General features: G+C 37.7%; 2 protein-coding genes across 5 annotated transcripts; both read left to right on the plus strand.

Annotated features, from left to right (window-relative positions):
* The first annotated feature begins 487 nt into the window (after nucleotides 1-487).
* On the plus strand, nucleotides 488-2,984 carry LOC122318581 (30S ribosomal protein S16-2, chloroplastic/mitochondrial). The gene is made up of 3 exons (XM_043136071.1): nucleotides 488-772; nucleotides 1,307-1,352; nucleotides 2,493-2,984. Exons 1-3 carry the CDS (start codon nucleotides 640-642, stop codon nucleotides 2,722-2,724), a joined length of 411 nt encoding a protein of 136 aa, XP_042992005.1. The 5' UTR covers nucleotides 488-639; the 3' UTR covers nucleotides 2,725-2,984.
* A 1,828-nt stretch (nucleotides 2,985-4,812) lies between these two features.
* LOC122318069 (protein RRC1-like) lies at nucleotides 4,813-20,922 on the plus strand. 4 transcript variants are annotated; one of them, XM_043135201.1, is made up of 18 exons: nucleotides 4,813-5,009; nucleotides 5,456-5,544; nucleotides 5,644-5,779; nucleotides 5,954-5,999; nucleotides 7,990-8,050; nucleotides 8,144-8,296; nucleotides 8,791-8,910; nucleotides 9,022-9,187; nucleotides 9,547-9,659; nucleotides 9,997-10,068; nucleotides 16,606-16,827; nucleotides 17,093-17,151; nucleotides 17,226-17,310; nucleotides 17,406-17,543; nucleotides 17,941-18,165; nucleotides 18,384-19,186; nucleotides 19,505-19,671; nucleotides 20,258-20,922. In XM_043135201.1, the coding sequence occupies exons 2-18, from the start codon at nucleotides 5,470-5,472 to the stop codon at nucleotides 20,557-20,559; spliced, it is 2,943 nt and encodes a 980-aa protein (XP_042991135.1). In that variant the 5' UTR covers nucleotides 4,813-5,009; nucleotides 5,456-5,469; the 3' UTR covers nucleotides 20,560-20,922. The 4 variants fall into 4 exon arrangements, with proteins under 4 accessions (XP_042991135.1, XP_042991133.1, XP_042991134.1 ...); XM_043135199.1 differs by having other exon boundaries at nucleotides 4,814-5,009; nucleotides 20,252-20,922; XM_043135200.1 differs by having other exon boundaries at nucleotides 4,844-4,921; nucleotides 20,252-20,922.
* Nucleotides 20,923-21,124: the final 202 nt, after the last annotated feature.

The following is a 21,124-nucleotide window of genomic DNA, read 5'->3' on the forward strand; positions in this document are numbered from 1 at the left end:
TTTGTGAATTGTTGTTAATTGCAAATGTAAAAATATAAAGCTTATTGACTCGGTCTCGAGTGAGTAATTCGAATAATGTTTCATGGTGTGCTATTATTAGCCTATTTCCTTTTGTGGTTAGCATAACTAAAATAATGATAGCCTCCTCCTCCTTAACTCAAATTCCCTTTATAAAAATCAATTATAATTATTTTATTATTTATATTTTGGACGTGTATGTGGACGTTGTGTATTTAATTAATAAAAATTTTATGTACAGTTATTTTTGTTTAGTTTTTGCACGTGTCACTAATTTGATTGACTGTATTATTTTTTTAATATAAATTAATTATTTTAATTAATCATATCATGTAAAATATATACAAGTGACTAATAAAACTCTTTAATTAACTAATAGGAAAGAAATAAGATAGTAAGATACTAGTAGTTATGGACTTGTTAAGAGTGTCACGGTCTGGGCTCAAGCCCTGAAGCCCGTAAAGTTCTTTTAGACCTGAACTTGATAAATCAGACCGACAGGAGAAAGAGATCTCATAAAACCCAGAACCCTAGCAAGCAAATGGGGGTTCTCTAAGCTACGCTTCTTTGTAATTGTTAGTCTGGAAGGATAGAAGGAAATCGAGTTCAAAGAAAAAGAAAATGGTGGTGAGGATCCGCCTATCGAGGTTCGGATGCAAAAACAAGCCATTTTACCGGGTCATGGCTGCTGATAGCAGATCTCCTCGCGATGGCAAGCATCTTGAAGTTTTAGGTTACTACAATCCATTGCCAGGTTCTCTCTCTCCAGACTGAAATAAAAACGGCTCTCAGAATTTATCTGAATTCCCCCATCATTTTTGTATTTTTTTACCTTTCGGTTTAGATGAAGAGTAGAGTTTTGAACAATCTTATTTCCGTTCGTATCGATTTCGGGCTTAGGGGAATTTGGATTTCCGTGTTTAGGGAGAGAATTTAAAACGACTTAATATTTGGATTTATATTTTCCATGGGTAAGGTTATTGCTATTGTTGCTTCCACGTCCTTGCAGATCTCTAATTAAATGCTTGCAAAAGACTGTGGAAGCACAAAGTGGGTCTGGCAATATCGTTGCCATTTGTCTGTCTTCCCAGCCATTTTGCATGCTAACCAACCGAGGTTCACTGTCTGGTCGGTGCGAAATTGTAGCGTTTAAATTTTTTACTTACTACATTAAGAGATTGTATTAGATAAACTTCATTTTCAAGTTTTCTTCTTAAATATTAGACAAATGAAAATATTAATGATTTGTGATTTTCTTAGCGTTTGATATATGTATTAATTTGTGTAGGCCAAGATGGGGGCAAACGAATGGGTCTTAATTTCGAAAGGGTGAAGTAAGTAATATTGTTGAATTTATTCTGCTTTCTTAATTTCAAGAAATACGATTTGAATACTCGGCCAAAATAAGCATTTGAAGATATTAACTTAATTTTTCAGAGCTGAAAACGTACATGTCATTCCTCTTTGTTTTTCATTATTTAAAATTAGTTGTGGAGGTAGCTGCACATTATAACCGTATAATCTCTCTCTCCCTCTCTCTCTCTACACACACACACAGACGTCATTCGTTTGCTATCATTTTCCTCTTACTACGAAGGTCAGGTTTTGAAAATAATGAAACAGTTGGTGCGGCTACCTGGTGATCCAAGTGTCTAGAGTTTGGACCTCAAATACAGGAAGAAACATGTACGCTATGTAATATACGCCCTTAGAAATGTCTGTTTGGTTGTGTGTTGACTTATTTGTTATAGGTTTGTTGTTGGATAAACAAAAGACCAAATAGTTCACATAGAAGAAAAGAGTGGATGAGACACATAGAGAAAGGCAGAAGTAGGTCAAGGTAACAGAATGGTTGGGAGGTGAACCTGGTCTGCACAGTCAGACCACCGAAGTAAGGAGAAATATGCCTGGGATGTGCTCGAAGTCAATTTCTATATGCATGGAAGGATTAAGGAGATGGAACTTTCATGGGAACCCCCCCTATTCATTGCTGTAAAAGGAAGGAGTGGAGGAAGAAACTTAAATTTAGAGTATGAAGGACCAAGAGGCAATGCAGCATGGTTGAGGGTTCTAAGATGATATGTTTTATAAGTTTCAAGAGTAATCTGGAGTAAGCTTGAGCTGAGGGTATTCTTCAACCTGAACCATGCTCTTGGAAATCATGCTTCAGATGTTAAAGATGCTCCATACAGTCCATAGGCTGTCTTGAGAGGTTCCCCGACATCAAAAAAAAAAAATTATAGCCATTTGTCAGGTCTTGTGGATTGGTCTTTCAAAAATTGCAGTTAGGGGCCATTTCTCTCCGATTCTAGATGCTAAGATGGGTTTTATCTGGTTTCTGAGCTGCTTTCAAGAAGACCATCACTTCCTAGCCACCTACAAGTCTTTGCCTCTTTATGTGCTTTTCAGTCTGATTTGAAAATTGACCCTCCATTTTAATTCTGTTCTGCTAATTTTGTCCTCATGGTCTGCAGATATTGGCTCTCTGTTGGTGCTCAACCCTCAGAACCTGTGCAGCGGATTCTTTTCAGATCAGGGTTACTGCCTCCACCACCAATGATGGCGATGGGACGGAAAGGCGGACCACGTGATACACGTCATGTTGATCCTATGACCGGTCGCATCTTGACTCTGGAGAAGCCAGCTAATGCTGACCAGCCAAAAGACCAAGATAAAAATAGTGAAGACGGTTCAAGTACCTCATGAAACTCTTCATTGCAATTTTTAAGATCTTATTTTTGTTTCTTTGATCCTTTCTTAGAGGGAGGGGGTATCCTGGGTACGAGTAATCCGTGTTTCTACTCAATAACTTCAAGAGAACCAGTGGTCTTGCTTAAATCCAAAGAGTAATTTTCATCTTTTTTGGGAATCAGCATATACAATGGTATTGAATATTATGTGGTGCCTTCCCTTGTCGATTACGTTCTATTGAGTATTATGCAGGCTGCTGAATGTTATTTACTAAATTGCAATTCACCATGTGAAACCCATTGAGCCCCCCCGTCTTTAATAAACTGTCGCTATCCCCAGGCATGTGGAGGGAGCATCCTTTCTAGATTATGCTCTATCAAGATGTGCTTGTCATCTTACTTATTTTCTCTCAAATTTTCGATTTTTCTCCTCTCTGTTGCGTTTACTAAATTCCTATAAATGTAATCTTTGTTAGATGAGGCCACTTAGATCAGAGGATGGAGCATCGCAATTGTAATGTTTTGGAATTTCAATTATAAGCTTTTCTTTATTTGTTTAAATGTAAGATGAGATGAAAGTATGTGAGAAATGTTTTGGGATAGTGTGATGAGGAGCATACTTTGGAGGAACTTCGAAATTTTTTTTTTTGCTATTGCTTTGGTTTTCTGCTTTAGTGATTAACGGAGCTTCTGCTCATATTTTTTGCTATCATTTTCTGATCGACAGCTGGATACTGGCCGCAATTCAATAACGTTTGGAAAATGATTTTTACGGCAATATTTTTCACAACGTTTTATATATTTATATATTAAATAAGAAATATAAGTACTTATCAAAAAAATAGTTTTTGCTATCATTTTCCGCTTCTTAGAATGTATTTAGGTATTTTCTTTTATACACTTCTTGTCTACATGGGCATTGCCTATTTCATTCGATTTAATAAAATTGTCTTTCTTACTTGTCGAGAAAAAGGTATTTGTGGATGGTTATAAGATGAGTATGAGATTAGGTCTTAACATGCTTGATGAATGGTTAAAAATATATTAAGGCCGCGTTTAGACGTTGAGCTGAGCTTTTTATGAATAATAATGAATTGAGTATGTGAAATGAGTTGTATGGGATTCATCTAAAATGAGTTTAATATTTGGATGTTAAGATGAGTTATGTACTATTTATGAAAAACTGAAAAAGATTGTGGGTTTCATTTATAAAGATGTGTTGAGTTTGAAAAGATTGTGAGTTTTACGTGTAATGAAATTTGAAGTTAAGATGAGATTAGTAATTTAAAAGTTGGATATTTTGATGTTATAATTAATTTAAAATTATATTGAATTAAATTGATCTTAGATGGATATTACAATTAAATGGGACCTAAATCCAACTAAATGGTAGAGCCACGGGCAGTCCAAATCCATGGCACTGCCGTGCACTTTCACTTTTTTTCGTAACAAAACATTTATCTTTAGAAGTATCCTCCTTGTGAGTAATCGATTGTGTGATTCTTTAAAGAATGTAATGGAAGATTGTTTTTCAATTAATGAGTTCTCTCTCTCTCCCTCTTTTATTTTTTGGTGAAGTTATAAAATTAAACCGTAGATACAACTATGTTTTGCAAAACATAGTGTGTCTAGTTAATTACTCTCTCTGTTCTCGAATGATAGGCCACATTTTTTATTGCCATCCTCCTAAAGTGTCAATTCATTGCTGGAAAACGTAGGAACAATTTTTGAGTCATGCCATTGCAACCGACGTGTGCCTCAAAAAAATAGAGTAATGGATATAGTCATGGATTACGTATGTATTCAGTAATTTTTTTGAAAAAGAATAGAATTTATTATTAAAAATTAATTAATATTTATTTAAATTTCATATTTAATCATTTTTTTCAAAAATATTACGTAACTCCACAACTACCACTATTATTTCTCTAAATAACATTCGACATTATCCCACAATGCAGGTTCGATTCAAAGAAAAAGAAAAAAGCAAGTTGCAAGCCGAGATGGGCTTAACAAACGTGGCGAAGTGGCCCACAGACCCTATAATTTGGGCCATAAGTGGGCCAGTCAATAGTCTTTTGAGTGCTTTACTTATCTCCTCTAAAGGCTAATCCAAGACTGGCGGGGCGGTCCCCTGTTAAGACCTCTCTTAATTTGGTCGTTCCTGCCATTTCCGGTTTTCTGTTCCGATCCGCCACGTCCCTCTCGACTTGGTATACCTCTCCGAACTCGCGCTAGCCGTCTTCTTATGTAACCCTAGAAACGAACACTGATTCGAATCGTTCCGCTCCGTACGAATCGGTTCGTTATTTTATCATTACCTTACTCTGCTTTCGATTTCCAAATTACACTTTTTGTGGGTTGAGTTCAACGATTTCTGGGCTTTTATTCAAGTTTTTCTTCGTCCAAAATTAAAGTTGAATTAACTTATTTCTTGCTCGAAAATAAGTATATCAGCGAGTTTGTTTCTTTCCTTTTTTAAATGGAAACTATGGGGGATTTTTAGCTACCTGATGTTGGTCGTATATCCTTTTTCATGCTATAAGAATCGTATATCTTTTTTTATGCATTTACGTAATATGCATTTATGAACTTTGGGCGAGTTTTTTAAACATTAATGATTGCGGCATGGGTCTCAAATTTGGGTATTTATGACTTTGGCGTTTTAGCTTGAATGCATAATTTTGCAATAGTTTGGAGTCGAGTGCATAATTTTTGGCGCATTCTTTTTTAAAATTGGTTTTCAGAAGTGGATGCAAAGATGAGTTCTTTCTCCATTACGCGGAAGAAGACGCCTTTCCAGAAGCACAGAGAGGAAGAAGAGGCAAGGAAAAAGGTATAGATTCTTTTTCATTATTATTACTAAACTTGCTGAGCCGATGGATTTTCACTTATAAGCGGCTTGCTGATATGTTATTTGCAATTTGTTTTGCAGAGAGCAGAAGATGAAACAGCTCGACTATACCAAGAGTTTGTGGAATCATTTCAAGGAGATATTACGCCTGGGTCGAAGACTTTTGTTCGAGGAGGAACAATAAACCCCAATGAGAAACTGAAGGCAGTTTCTGAAGGTTAGTGTCACATTAAAACTCTATTTTGCCTTATATTAATTTCCGATAGTTTCAGTTTTCAATTATATGTTTATTCTTGTTTTGTTTCAAAAACGGATAAATAAATAGTTTTTCTATTGTTGTGGGGAAAAATTAATAAAAGCATGGGCCTTTTTATTCATTCGCGGATGGCAGGTGAAAAGTCCAAAGATGGGGTGTCTGTTCCAAAGAAGGGAAGTAGGTAAATAATGCTTTTGATTAACCATGTTGCAATACTATTTTTATCAGGCATCGTAAATAGGATAAATATTTGGTCATAATAGCCACAGCTTCAACCTTATAATGCCTCAAGAGTTATTTGAGATGTTCTGATTCTAGTTTTTATAGAGAGAAGCCAATAAATATGATTGAGAAAACAATCTGAAATTTCAGTATTTGCAAAGTCGTAGTTTTCTTCACTTATTCTTACTTTCATTCACTTTTATTGTGAGATTGTGAGAAAACACCTGATTGAGGCAGCATGTAAGTTATGTGTTAATCATCTACTCTTATATTGTGAGATTGTGAGATTTCTATCTTCTTCTTCTTTTTTATAGGTAAAAATATTATATATATTAATATCAATAGGAGTAAACAAGTACATTGGGCCTATACAAGAAACACCTAGCCCATACTTGAGAGCCCCTAGTGACCTTCTACCTTTTTAGGTCAAAGAATGTTATGAACTTTGACCATAATGATTCACTGAAAAAGTTACCAATCAAAAATAATGACTCAAGAAAAAGTTATCTTTTTTAATGGATGGCAAGGAAGCTTTGTACTCCAAAGCATCAACTATGTTGTTTACTATTTTGATTTTCATCCATTAGTGCTAGATTATGGAAAAATATGAGCAGTTTTTTTGTTAGCAAAGAATGTATTCGAGGTTAAACTTGCAATTGATAATTTGTAATCTACCATGTTATTGCTGCCTCCTCAATGTGGATAAGTGTTTCCCAATGTGCTTATGGCAATGATATTTAGCATTTTTGGTTTTGAGGGGGTTATGCCCCAGACAACGGAGCATTTATGCCTCAGAAAATGGCGCATTTGTTGACATGTTGGTGTAATCCTTGTGATGATCGCATAAATTCAGAGTTTTGGAGGATGGCCCTTTGTGCTTAATGCGGTGCATTTGTCAAAAATGCAATGCTTGAACCTTTGAAGACTGTGAGAGGACGATGACAGAATTAAAAGCCATTATTTTCAGCAATCTCTATGTTGCTGCTCATTACAGCTCCCTATTCTACAGCCTTCTAGACTAAGGAATTTTTCTCTTTTTCTCCTTATTGCTAGCTGGTGGAATCCTTTTGTATATTTCCTGTATACTTGGGTTGCGCCCCTCTGCGCTTTTAATAAAATTTGTTACTTATTAAAAAAGAGATTTTTCCTTTCAAAAACTCATTCTTGTACCCTGTCTCTTATGGGATTTTACTTGTGATAAATATGAAGAGCAACTCCATTTTTGGTTATGCAATTCTTGGGAATTACAATCATATAGTTAAGAAGGGTGTAGAAGTCACTGGGACTTCACCTGCTTGCTTCTATGGATTGTTTATGAATAATGAAAGCAGCTGTGAGTATATTTTCTCCCTATTTTAACTGCTTCGTTTATTGCCATATCTTTGTCGATTTTGGTTGGTGTCCATTGGGTGATGTTCTAAATTAATGTTTTTTCTCCCTATGCATTTGTTTTCATTTATATCTTCTGAACTCAGTTTTGTTCATCACTAGTTAATATAGCTATAGAAACTTTTAGGTACATTTTTAATTCAATTCACTGATATAATTGTGCATGTTTTGTTTACGGTGTAAACAATGTAAGTTATAGCAATGGCTAAAAGAACCTTATTCTCCATTGTGAAGTGGCAAGGGCATTGTAGACTGTGATTTCAAGCCTTTTCGAAGTAGAGTGGGTTATGCTTAGAAGGTGATAAAGTGTCATTAGATTGTTGGAGAGGTCAATGGGGAGATCATTCAGTGGTAGTTGCTTGGAGGATGACCCTTTTTTGTTTAATCTCCTCTCTCTAGGATTTGGACTAGTTGTGTAGAAGGCATAGTTGTTTGCCTGGTCGTAACACTAGGAAGTTAGAAGCTTTTCAGATCTGTCCTTTCTTTTGCCTTTTTTTATATTATTGTGAAAACATCTTTGTAGTATGAAACTTTTCCTCTATTTTTTTTTTTTTTTGCAGGTATGTTCCATCTTTCATACCACCTCCCTTGGCAACTAAAGGGAAAGAATCTGAAAAGAAAGTTAGTAAAAGATGGGAAGTTATGATTTTTATGTTTTAGCCTTTATTAGTAATTTTCTAGTATCTCTAATCCTCAATGCGTTCAAACATGTAGAAGGAGGATGACAAGCCAAAGGAAAAAGAAAAAGGAAAGTCTCGGAATATAGATCATTTCATGGAGGAACTGAAGCATGAGCAGGAGATGAGGGAGAGGCGAAATCAAGAGCGTGATCAGTGGCGTGATGGGCGCCACAACGAAAATTCTGCTGTAAGTGTTGTTTTGTGCTTGCTTCTTTTCAATCTTTTGGAAAAGACAATAGCAAGTTCATTTGACCATTTAGATATACTTTCATCATTCTTTCATCAATCTATATATTTTTCTCTTCATGTATTTATATAGCTGTCAAGCAAGACTGTAGGGTATGTTCTGGAAACTTATGCAAAGAGGTGTCATGCGACACACTCCCTTTAATGCACACATTGATTATACATAATTTTCCTTTAGGCTATTTTTGCACTACACCAATTTGTCAGTACTTTATATCATTTGCTGAACTGTTTGCATCAATTTCTCATCTTTCATTTTTATTCAAACATTTTTTTTTTTTGATAAATAAATAAATTATATTGATCAAAAAAGGCAATGTCAGTACACAACTCTAATGCCCTAACTAAATTTTTTACTAAATTATGTTTAAATGTCGGTACACAACTCTAATGACCTAACTAAAAAATTGAAGCTTATAAGGTTAATGTTTTCAGCCATCTAGTCGCTTTGACGAACTGCCTGATGATTTTGACCCAAGTGGAAAGCTTCCCGGATCATTTGATGACGGCGATCCGCAAACTACTAATCTCTATGTTGGAAATCTCTCCCCCCAGGTAAGATCATTGTTTTTAAACATGTTAGTCTCTTTACTTTCTTATGACCTGTTGCCTCTAAGAATAATGACGTGTCAAGTTCATCTTTTCCTATTTTCTTAATAATTCAAGGTTGATGAAAATTTTCTTCTGCGGACTTTTGGAAGATTTGGACCCATTGCTAGTGTGAAGATAATGTGGCCTAGGACTGAAGAGGAGCGTAGGCGGCAAAGAAATTGTGGCTTTGTAGCTTTCATGAATAGAGCTGATGGACAGGCTGCAAAGGATGAAATGCAAGGTCTGGTTTTTTCAACTGTGTTCATCTTTGCCATAATTTGGATGATTGCTCTCAAATAGTGCTTGTTATATCTTATGTTGAGTTGCCTGCTATGTTTATAATTTCTACAAAGCACAACTTTACCCTTCTAACGAATAACATTTTCCTTCATAATTGGGATACCAAAGTTTTTTTTATACTTGTGTAGTCATTATTTTCTGAGTCATTACACCTATAAAAAAATATATTTTTTGTCTGAGTCATTGCTCATGATTCTATGATTGATTTTTGTTTTTTACTTGAAATAACATCTCCTTTTATATATAACTATGTCTGAGGGAATGATGTTAAGGGATTGAAGAAAAATATTTTATGTGCAGGAGTTGTTGTTTATGAATATGAGTTGAAGATTGGATGGGGTAAGTCGGTCGCTCTACCTTCGCAAGCACTACCTGCTCCTCCACCAGGACATATGGCGATCAGGAGTAAGGAGGTATGTTAAACAATACTCTGATGAATTGAGTGTGTGCATGCATATATTTACTTTTTTTCTAGAGAAAAGGTTTTTTGCAGTGGTGTAACCTATATGTACTCTAAGTTTATTTGAAGTATCCCTATGGTGTAATGCCATTGGCTTATTGGGAAAAAGGTTTTTTTTTCTTTTTTTGTATTTGCTTTGGGCCCAATTCCACACCTGCAAGAATACCAACACTGCTTCTTTCACTATTCTCATCATCAAATGAAGAATTCAAAAAGGCTGATGCTATGATTTTCTACTTGTTAAATATAAATGAAATGACTGATATCTAATTTACATTTTTGGTTGACAGGGTAGCACTGTAATTTTGTCTGGTCCATCAGGCCCACCAGTCACTTCTGTTCCAAGTCAGAATTCTGAATTGGTAGGTTAGTTAAGTCTATATTGTTTCCTTTTTTTATTATAATTCCATAGTTACGCTAAAATATTGACATTAGGATGTTCCTTTTTGAATTATTGCTTGTTTCCTTTTTTTTTTTTTAACTAAAAATCTTATCTTTGTTTTGGGCCACCAAGGGAGCTAGAGAGAATTTTATTGTTTGTGCGTTTTTTTACTCTTGAGGTTTTCTCTTTTCATTTTCAATTGGCAAAGTATTACTTGTCAACGTACAAACAGTCCATACGGGAGGCTACATACGGCGCTGCAATAGAGGGAGGCTGGTCAACACTGCTAAATAGAGGGAGGCTACATACGGCGCTGTAATCTAAATCCTTAGGCGTAATTTTAGGGGCTCTTCCCGCTCAAACTAGACAATACATAGATATGTAAATATGTTCTATATAAGGGGGATAAATCCTCTGAAAATGATCATCGAATTGTAATCCATTTTTGACATGGTATCAGAGCTTGAATCTTTTTTGCTCTATCTTGTTTCAGCCTATCTCTAGTATTGTGGTCCTTTGAGGCTGTCGACAGTTCTTTGCAGTATTAGGAAACCCATCCGGTCAAGAGCCAATCCAGCAGATAACGGAGCCAACCCCGGCCAACCCACTAAACTCCCACTTGACCCATACTCGGACTTCAGCTCAACACGGGATGCAGGGACTTTAAGTAATTCTCGGTCAACTCTGTTCGCTTCTCTCCCTTGCCCTGTTTCTGCGAGCTGGCTTCAAGCTTTCACAAATCTTCGGTCAATTTCCTTCACGTCTCAGCTTGCAGCAAATAATTATTTTTTTTGCTGTTCTCGGTCCCAATAATTGTTCACATGCTATTATTGAACTCGATTCAATTTCACTTGCTCAGCCATGGGAATATATAGATAAATCCAAGCTTGCAAGTTTCAATAAAGTCAGAAACAGTAATAGTCAAAAGTTGAAGATATTTGATTGACTCACACCTCAAAAGTTGATCCATCTTGTCCAGAGAATATCAACCTGCGTGAATAAATCTTTTGGGTTGAGGTGAAAAGTTTTTAGAACTTTGTTTTGATCTGATCCCTTGCTAGTTATTCCAAAGCACTTCGTAATTTCTTAGCCTTTTAACCGTGGTCATTTTTTTGTGGGTTTGCCGTGGGATATAATTTATTAGTCTTATCTCGGGTTCTATTTAATTTTCTTCTCGGATTTAATTTTTTAACATGGACTCCGTACCTGTATGTACTAAGTTTTCGGGAAATAATTATTCTACATGGGCGTTTCAGTTTGAACTTTTTCTTAAAGGAAAAGATCTTTGGGGGCATATTGATGGCACTGATTGTGCATCTAATCCTGATAAATCCAAGGATTGGGATGTGCTTGATGCTCAAATTATGTCTTGGCTTCTTGGCTCAGTTGAGCCACATATTATCACCCACTTACGGCCTCATCGTACTGCTCAATTCATGTGGACTTACTTAAAGAAAGTATATCATCAAGATAATGGTGCTCGTCGTTTTCAGTTAGAGCATACGATTGCCTTGTTTTCTCATGACAGTCGTTCCATTCAAGACTATTATTCGGCCTTTCTGACTCTTTGGAACGAATATTCTGATTTGATTACTGCGGATGTTCCTGTTACCTCTCTTTCCACTATTCAAAGTCTTCACGAGACTCGTCGTCGTGATCAGTTTCTTATGAAACTTCGCCCCGAGTATGAATTTGTTCGATCTTCTCTGCTGAATCGCTCGCCTGTTCCTTCTCTTGATGTTTGTTTTGGTGAGTTACTTCGTGAAGAACAAAGGCTCAGTACTCAAGCTTCTCTGGAACACTCTCATGGAAGTTCAGGGTTCCCTCCTATGGCTTATGCTGCTCAACGACGAGGACCGCCTGTTCATTCTCGCACCTTACAGTGTTTCTGCTGCAAGGAATACGGGCATATTGCTGCTAATTGTCCTAAGAAATACTGTTCTTATTGCAAGAAGAAGGGTCACATTATCAAAGACTGTCGTATACGTCCGCAGAATCGTCAGGCTCACGCATTTCAAACTTCTGTAGCACATGGCTCTTCCTCAGCTGCTTCCTCCGATCTTGCACCTCCTGCAACAAATTACTGTACACCAGAAATGGTGCAACAAATGCTAATTTCGGCATTATCTGCAATGGGGTTTCAAGGTAAAAATACAACTAAACTCTGGTATGTAGACTCGGGTGCTTCTAATCATATGACGAATACTCCTACTGCTCTATGTCATGTTCGGCCCTATGCTGGTCAATCTGCCATTCAGACTGCCAATGGTAGTGCCTTGCCAATAACTGCTATCGGAGATGCCTCTTCTCAATTTACTGATGTGTTTCTTGCTCCTCAACTTTCCACAAATCTTATTTCTGTTGGTCAATTAGTTGATAACAACTGTGCTGTTCACTTTTCTGGTGATGGATGTGTTGTGCAGGACCAGGTAACGGGGAAGCCGATCGCGAAGGGACCTAAAGTGGGGCGTTTATTTCCACTATTTTTACCTGTTCCACTACTTTCTTCAGTTTCGTCTATTAAGTCCTTTACTTGTCATAATGTTCCAACTCTGAGTATGATGTGGCATCGTCGTTTAGGTCATCCCAATGCTCAGATTTTATCTCATGTATTGCACTCGGGTTTTCTTGATAACGAAGAACGTTCTTCTTTATCTTTTCAATGTGATTCTTGTAAACTTGGTAAAAGTAAAATTCTTCCATTTCCATTACACGCTAGTAAAGCCTCTCACTGCTTTGATCTTATCCATAGTGATGTCTGGGGACCTTCCCCGGTTAGTTCACGTGAAAAATTTAAATATTATGTGACTTTCATTGATGATTATAGCAGACTCACTTGGGTTTATTTTCTTCGCTCTAAATCTGAGGTTTTTCGTACTTTCACTGAGTTTTTTGCGTACATTGACAATCAATTCTCTGCGACTATTAAAACATTACGCACAGATTCTGGTGGTGAATATTTATCTACTGAGTTTCAGGCATTTTTGGCTTCTAAAGGTATTATTCATCAACGTTCATGTCTTGCTACTCCTCAACAAAATGGAGTAGCCGAACGCAAAAATCGTCATCTTCTTGATGTGGTACGTACACTCTTGTTAGAATCATTTGTTCCATCCATGTTCTGGGTCGAGGCTCTGAAAACTGCTACTCACTTGATTAATCGTTTACCTTCCCAAGTCTTACACATGGAGTCTCCCTATTTCCGCTTGTTTGCTAAACAACCTAGTTATGATAATCTTCGTATCTTTGGTTGTGTATGTTTTGTCCATTTACCTCCTCATGAGCGACATAAATTATCTGCTCAATCTGTTAGATGTGCATTCTTGGGATATAATGTGTGTCAGAAGGGATTTGTTTGCTATGATCCCACTTTACATCGTACGCGCATTTCTCGGAATGTTATTTTCTTTGAAAATCAACATTTCTTTCCTGTGTCTTCTATACCTTCTTCCTCTACTGTGGTCCTCCCATCTTTTGAACAGCAGTTCTCAGATCTTCATCCAGTCAGCTCCCGTTTTAAACCAGGTATTGTGTATACAAGACGCTCCCACTCACAGTCTCTTCCGGTGGCTCAACCAACCACACCTGGGACATTGAGTCATGTCCTCCCACCATTGTTCCTCTGGGTTGCAAATGGGTTTATTCAGTCAAAATCCAATCTGATGGAAGTTTAGATCGTTACAAAGCTCGGCTTGTTGCACTAGGGAATAATCAAGAATATGGTGTCAATTATGAAGAGACCTTTGCTCCTGTGGCTAAAATGACTACTGTTCGTATGATTCTAGCTCTTGCTGCTTCCAGTGATTGGCCACTACATCAGATGGATGTTAAGAATGCTTTCCTTCACGGGGATCTTAAAGAGTGTATTTATATGAAGCCACCCCCGGGATTGTTCAGCTCTCCGACTTCACATGTGTGTAAGCTTCGTCGCTCTCTTTATGGTCTCAAACAGGCTCCGAGGGCTTGGTTTGATAAATTCCGCACAACTTTATTACAATTTTCATTCAAGCAGAGCAAGTATGATACTTCATTGTTTCTTCGGAAATCAGACATGGGTATTGTTGTTCTTTTAGTCTATGTTGATGATATTGTGATCACTGGTTCCGATTCTGTCTTACTTGGCCAGCTCAAGACTCATCTCTCAGAGTCCTTTCATATGAAGGATCTTGGATCTCTCACATATTTTCTTGGTCTTGAAGTACATCGTAGTCCCTCTGGTATTTCACTCAGTCAACATAAGTATGCTAGTGACTTGGTGGCTACAGCTGGTCTACAAGAGGCTACTTCTGTGGATACTCCTATGGAATTAAATGTCAAGCTTCGCAAAGAGGAGGGTGACTTACTTTCTGATCCCAGTTTATATCGAAAGTTGGTGGGTAGCCTTGTTTATCTCACTATTACTAGACCCGACATTTCTTTTGCTGTACAGCAAGTCAGCCAGTTTCTTCAGACTCCTCGTCATCTTCATTTGGCTGCTGTTCGTCGGATCATACGATATGTTAATGGCACTTCTGCTCGTGGTTTATTCTTCCCAGCCGGCAACTCGACTCGTCTGGCTGCTTATAGCGATGCTGATTGGGCTGGTTGTGCGGATACACGTCGCTCCATCACTGGTTGGTGTGTATTCTTAGGTAGATGCATTGGTCTCTTGGAAGAGTAAGAAGCAAGACCGAGTTTCTAAGTCATCTACAGAATCTGAATACCGAGCAATGTCTTTAGCTTGTTCTGAAATTATTTGGCTTCGAGGTATGCTTGCTGAGCTAGATTTTTCTGAGACCGATCCCACACCTCTACATGCCGATAATACGAGTGCTATTCAGATCACGGCCAATCCTGTCTATCATGAGCGCACGAAGCATATTGAAGTCGATTGTCACTTTATCCGTGAAGCATTTGAAGCTCGTATTATCACTCTTCCACATGTTTCTACTGAACTCCAAATTGCTGATATTTTCACCAGGCTCTCACTCGTCATCGACATTGCTTTCTAAGTAGCAAAATTGATGCTTGTTGATCTACGGGCATCAATTTGAGGGGGGCTGTCAACGTACAAACAGTCCATACGGGAGGCTACATACGGCGCTGCAATAGAGGGAGGCTGGTCAACACTGCTAAATAGAGGGAGGCTACATACGGCGCTGTAATCTAAATCCTTAGGCGTAATTTTAGGGGCTCTTCCCGCTCAAACTAGACAATACATAGATATGTAAATATGTTCTATATAAGGGGGATAAATCCTCTGAAAAGGATCATCGAATTGTAATCCATTTTTGACATTACTTACGGATGTGATAATGATGGTACTTTTTTTATTGTGCTGATAATGATATACTAAAACTATATCATTATTTGCCAATTGAAAATGAAAAGAGAAAACCTCACAAGAGTAAAACATTATCACGTCCGTAAGTAATACTAAAACATTATCACGTCCGTAAGAGAAAAACTCACGTGATACTTTGGGTGGGTCCAAAGGGCCCTGCCTTGGAGAGGTTCCCCGACATCAAAAAAAAAAAAAGAGATATGATATACTAAAACTCCACAGCTGTGTGGTTCTTGAAGTTAAACTCGCATTTATTTGTCCCAGTTTGTGAGTCACTTTCAGCCTGTGTAACAGGGCTGTATGACCCTGAATATGATCTCTATCCTTAGTCTTCATGCTCTCCACTTATGGTAGATCCTCGCATTTATATTACTATTGTGAAAAACAAAAAACATAACATCCGTTGGAAAAATTTGCACCTATTATTTGTTGAAAAAGTAAAGTATATTTCCATGACCAGTTCCATGAGCTTTTGAACTATTGGGTGATCACCATTCTCAAAAGAACTGCAAGGGGTTGGCCCAAGTGGTGAAGGCCTTGGTCTTGGAGTATCACTCCCTTCAAGGTCCAAGGTTCAACACCTCATGGGTGCAAACAATCCTTTGGGGCCACACCCCCTGGTGAAAAGCCAACGATTTAAATAGTTCCGTGTAGGGAAACTTTCGAGGGTGTGGTACATGAGACCGGAGTTTACTCTGCAGTGGTGGGCCCGAGGGGCCCTGCCTTGGAGAGGTTCCTTGACATTTAAAAAAAAAAAAAAAAAGCATTCTCAAAAGGCCATTTGCAGGAAATCAATGGAAAGTTTTACAGAAGGATATTTTCCAGAACATCATGTGGCTTTCTTTTAATGAAGGAAAAAACTGTTCATTGATATTGGAGAATTGGGTTTTATGGCTTGGTGACTTGTTTGCGGGGGTTGTGTACTATCCGAATCTTTTAGTGCACCGGTTGAAGTCCTGAAAATTCTGTCATTTGCTGCGGACTCGAGGTTATCTTAAAGGGTTCTAAGAGACTTTTTGCCATTTTATTATCATGTCTTTGCCTCATTCTGGATTAATGTTGTCTTCACTTTAGTTTGGCATTCCAGACGGAATTTGGGAGTGCTTAATTCTTATAATTTATGCTTAATTTTAAGCCAGTGGTTTGGGTTCATTTTTTTCCCAGGTCCTGCTAATTGTTTCTCATGGTAATCAGGTTCTTACCCCAAATGTTCCCGATATAATGGTTGTTACGCCCAATGACGATCATCTCCGCCATGTAATTGACACAATGGCTCTCTATGTTCTGGATGGAGGGTGTGCCTTTGAACAAGCTATTATGGAGAGAGGTCGTGGGAATCGTCTCTTCAACTTCTTGTTTGATCTTGGCTCAAAGGAACATACTTACTATGTCTGGCGGCTCTATTCCTTTGTTCAGGTACATCCTATCATCTTTCATTCCAGCCACCAAAATAAGAGGGATATCCTCTATTTGCCTGAATTGAAATATGTCACTCTCCTCGTAGCTTTTATAATGCTTTCACACATTTTTTGTAAGAATAAAAATAACTTTTTCTCTTAAGAGTGATTTCCTTGTTCTTAAAATATATTGGTCTTTGTATTGAAAAGTAAAAGGTGTATTCTTTTCCAAATGTATATTGGTTTGGATATATTGATTTTTTGATATATTGGCATGAATGCAGGGTGATACCCTTCAAAGATGGCGAACAGAGCCTTTTATTATGATAACTGGAAGCGGAAGGTACTGTCACCCATTGTTTCCTATTTCAGCGACTACAAGAATGATGTGATACATTGTTTTATTATATTTGCTAGATGGATTCCACCAACTCTGCCAACAGTAAAAAGCCCAGAGCACGAAAAGGAGTCTGGCTCCACATTTGCTGCGGGAAGAAGCAGGGTATTTTTCAGTGTTAAATCCATGAGCAGAATTAGTTTGTTTTATCAACATTGTTTCATGATTTAACTCTCCCTTTATTTCATTAATACTTAAAGCGGGTGGAACTGGAAAGAACACTTACTGATGCACAGAGGGATGAGTTCGAGGATATGCTGCGTGCTTTAACATTAGAGAGGAGTCAGATAAAGGAAGCTATGGGGTTTGCCCTGGATAATGCTGATGCAGCTGGAGAGGTAATACTATTTTTCCTTATTTGGGCCACTTAATTTAGCTACCCATACCACAGTTACTTTGTGGATTGCACAAAGGAATTGTCCCTCCAATTTCTAACCGTATCAAACAGTGCTTAATTATGCACCTGTTATCGATTTTTTTTTTCCATGGATGTTAATCACATGGTGTGTTTATTTCGTTTACTCTACTATTGATAGTTTCCACACATTACCTCAGTTTGGCTAGTGACAAGCTCGTGCAAGCAGAGATTAGTTAGCTTTTAATTTAGCATTTTCATTAACACAAAATAATAGAAAAAGAGAGAGGAAGACCCAGCTGTGATCAGCTTTTGGAACTTCTGAACTGTTAAAAAATGTGCAGTGATTCAATTTCTTATTGATATAGTCTGTACTGCAGATAGTTGAAGTTCTGACGGAGTCTTTGACACTTAAGGAAACTCCCATTCCAACCAAAGTTGCTAGGCTTATGCTTGTTTCTGATGTTCTTCACAATAGTAGTGCTCCTGTAAAGAATGCCTCTGCGTACCGCACCAGATTTGAAGCAACTTTACCTGATATTATGGAGAGTTTTAATGATTTGTTTCGTAGCATTACTGGAAGGATTACTGCTGAGGCTCTTAAGGTGGGCTGTATATATTTCTTGGTTTTTGGGCTTACAGTCTTTCCTAATTTATTTTGTTTGTTTCTGATTTTGTTGAAAACTCTGTTTGAAAATTCTTGTCTTTTCTTCTTCGAGATATGCGTCTTTATTGTGTACATCATGTGTACTTGGATTGTGCCTTGCGTGCTTTTTAATGAGGATTTATAACTTACAAAAACAATCTGTCTGAAATTCCAAAGGAACGGGTGCTCAAAGTGTTGCAAGTATGGTCAGACTGGTTTTTGTTTTCGGATGCATATGTTAATGGTTTACGAGCTACATTTCTCCGACCTGGGAGCTCTGGTGTCATTCCATATCATTCCATATGTGGTGATGCACCTGAACTAGAAAAAAAAAATAGATCTGAAGATACAGGTGATGGGGCTAAGGTCAACCAAGACGCTGCATTGGCAATGGACAAAGGAGCAGCAATGAGGGAGCTAATGAATCTTCCGCTCACTGAGCTAGAGAGACGTTGCAGACATAATGGATTGTGTCTTGCTGGTGGTAGAGAAATGATGGTTGCACGGTTGCTAAGTCTGGAAGAGGCTGAAAAACAAAGGGTCTATGAAATTGATGATGAGTTGAAATATGCACAGAGTCATTCAAGTTCTGGCAGATATTCCCACAGCCGTAGAGAAATGACTATTGAAGCAGAGCAAGTGGGTCTGTCTGGATGGAGTCATCAAGGGGAGGATGATTTGCCATCACAAGGTGAAGAGTCTGTTCCTTTGGCTCCAACCCTTCCCATTCCGCAGCCTGAACTAAAAGCTTTCTCGAAGAAAGAGAAAATTGAACCTATCCTGCCGGCATCTAAATGGGCTCGAGACGATGATGAAAGTGATGATGAAGAAAGAGGTAGCGCTAAGGGTCTGGGGTTGAGCTACTCATCTTCTGGAAGTGAGAATGCTGGTGATGATCCTGGTAAGGCTGATGAGATGGAGTTTGCAGTTGGTACGAGCATCCCAACACAACCCGATTCTGGAATGAATGAAGAGCAAAGGCAAGATCATACTTCCACTGTAACATGCAGTCATAGTTTCATTCTTTCAAGAAAAGATGGTTTATCAAAACATTCTGATAAGACCTTGCACCTGTCAAAAATTATTTCGAATTTTCCTTTGTTCTTCTTTTCCTTTAAGGTGTGATGGAGCTTAAATATTCCAATTTGAAGTTTTTCTGATGCTATGCAGAAAAGGTGTAAATGAGTTCATTTACATCTACTGGCTAATGCTCCCTGCTTGCCATGAATTATGTAGATTGCTTTTTTTTGGTGGTCTATTTATGTTTACAGTTCTTGACTGTTCTTATGTTGCTACAGACAAAAGCTGAGACGTCTAGAGGTAGCCTTGATAGAATATCGTGAATCCCTTGAAGAGCGGGGAATCAAAAGTTTGGATGAAATTGAGAAGAAGGTTGCCATCCGTCGGCAACAGCTACAATCTGAATATGGGTTATTTGATTCTAACAGTGATTCTTCAGGGAACAGTAAGTGCTCTCATTTTGTAAGCAGGCAAGATTTAACATGGTTGAATTTGTGAATATCTGTCCACTCTTACTGTTTTGTTTACCGTTCTGTACTATATATAGGTTTATGTCTACTTATAAAAAAAATATATATATCTAGATAGGTTTATCTATTGCTTTCCATGCCTTTTAATTCTATCATGATGTTAGAATTGGTATGAGAACTATTTCGACAAGTTGCTAAGAAAAACAAACTGGATTTCGATGAGAACTATTTTATAGATTTTTATTTGAGTCCTCGTTTAGCTTCTGTGTGAATGGTTCTTTGCAAATTTCAAGACTGGATTGGATTTGGTGTTTAACATGTTCCGGTTAAAGCAGCCTATTCTTTGTGATGCTCCTGCTGATTATGCAGTTTCTGTTATAAATTAAATGACTGTTAAAGATGATTTTTAACTTATTGTCATTTGATTTGATCTGGGCTTAGTTGTAAGCGTTGTAATCTGTTTTCTTAAATATTGCACAGCACATATTCAGGCTAAAACTCCTAATGTTTCATGCTCGGCTATTTTAATAAAATATTTTTCGTTTTACTTTGAAGCTGCAGCAAGAACATCTTCTGAAAGGAGGGACAGACGGAATGATGCTCGAGATACTTCAAGAAAGCGGCACCGCAGCGAAAGCCAAAGTGAGAGCCCACCATGGAAATTCTTAAACCGAGACAAGGAAAGGGAACATGCATTAGACAGGGACAGAGAGAGGCATAGGGATAGAGATAGAACTCATGATTTTGAAAATGAGAGAGGGAGGGAGCGGGACAGTGAGAAGAGTGGAAGCAGAGAGAGGGATGACCATGAAAGGGATCGAGGCAGAGAAAGAGACAGAGATAGGAGGAGACGGCCAAAGTGAGTTATTCTTGGGAGGAAAATTGAGGTGGAATGTTTTGGAATGAAGAGATGCCACCCATGTAATTGGGCCAGAGAGGTGCCATAAAATTAAGAACGTGTCGACATTGCTATGAAAAGTAGCTTCCTTCCATTTCACGTAATAAACCCAAGAGTGGTTTTTTGGTAAATTGTATTTTAGCTAGATGTATTTCGATTCCAAATTTACAACTTCAAACTTTTTTAACAGTGATCCATGAGAAGTTCTGAATTGCTTCAGTTTACGTGTTAATACAACCTGATGTGTGGTCCATGCTCTTTTGTGGAGAATTAGACATGCCCCCAATTATTGAATGAAGCCTCCAATCTCTCTCGTCTTGTCTGTAAATATTGTATAATTAACTTCATTTGTTTATGTTTATCTCATTGTAGGTCTTAAATGTTTGTATAAATACTTCAAAAAATCTTGATCCTTGATTTTGAATCTCGCCTGAAGATATGGACTCGATGTCATTTGGCTCAAGATCACTCCCATCTAAAAAAACACCAGTAAAACTTGTGGTGCATCTAAAACCCAACGCTACATTTCA

The sequence above is a fragment of the Carya illinoinensis genome, chromosome 8, assembly GCF_018687715.1.
Source record: "Carya illinoinensis cultivar Pawnee chromosome 8, C.illinoinensisPawnee_v1, whole genome shotgun sequence".
Lineage (NCBI taxonomy): Eukaryota > Viridiplantae > Streptophyta > Magnoliopsida > Fagales > Juglandaceae > Carya > Carya illinoinensis.

What these genes read in the sequence shown, in the direction of transcription:
- LOC122318581 (XM_043136071.1), top strand. Translation starts at nt 640, where the DNA reads ATGGTGGTGAGGATCCGCCTATCGAGGTTCGGATGCAAAAACAAGCCA. An exon ending in TTACTACAATCCATTGCCAG is followed by an intron (nt 773 to 1,306) that starts GTTCTCTCTCTC and finishes TAATTTGTGTAG; the next exon opens with GCCAAGATGGGGGCAAACGA. An exon ending in CTTAATTTCGAAAGGGTGAA is followed by an intron (nt 1,353 to 2,492) that starts GTAAGTAATATT and finishes CATGGTCTGCAG; the next exon opens with ATATTGGCTCTCTGTTGGTG.
- LOC122318069 (XM_043135199.1), top strand. Translation starts at nt 5,470, where the DNA reads ATGAGTTCTTTCTCCATTACGCGGAAGAAGACGCCTTTCCAGAAGCAC. An exon ending in AAGAAGAGGCAAGGAAAAAG is followed by an intron (nt 5,545 to 5,643) that starts GTATAGATTCTT and finishes TTTGTTTTGCAG; the next exon opens with AGAGCAGAAGATGAAACAGC. An exon ending in GCCACAACGAAAATTCTGCT is followed by an intron (nt 8,297 to 8,790) that starts GTAAGTGTTGTT and finishes TAATGTTTTCAG; the next exon opens with CCATCTAGTCGCTTTGACGA.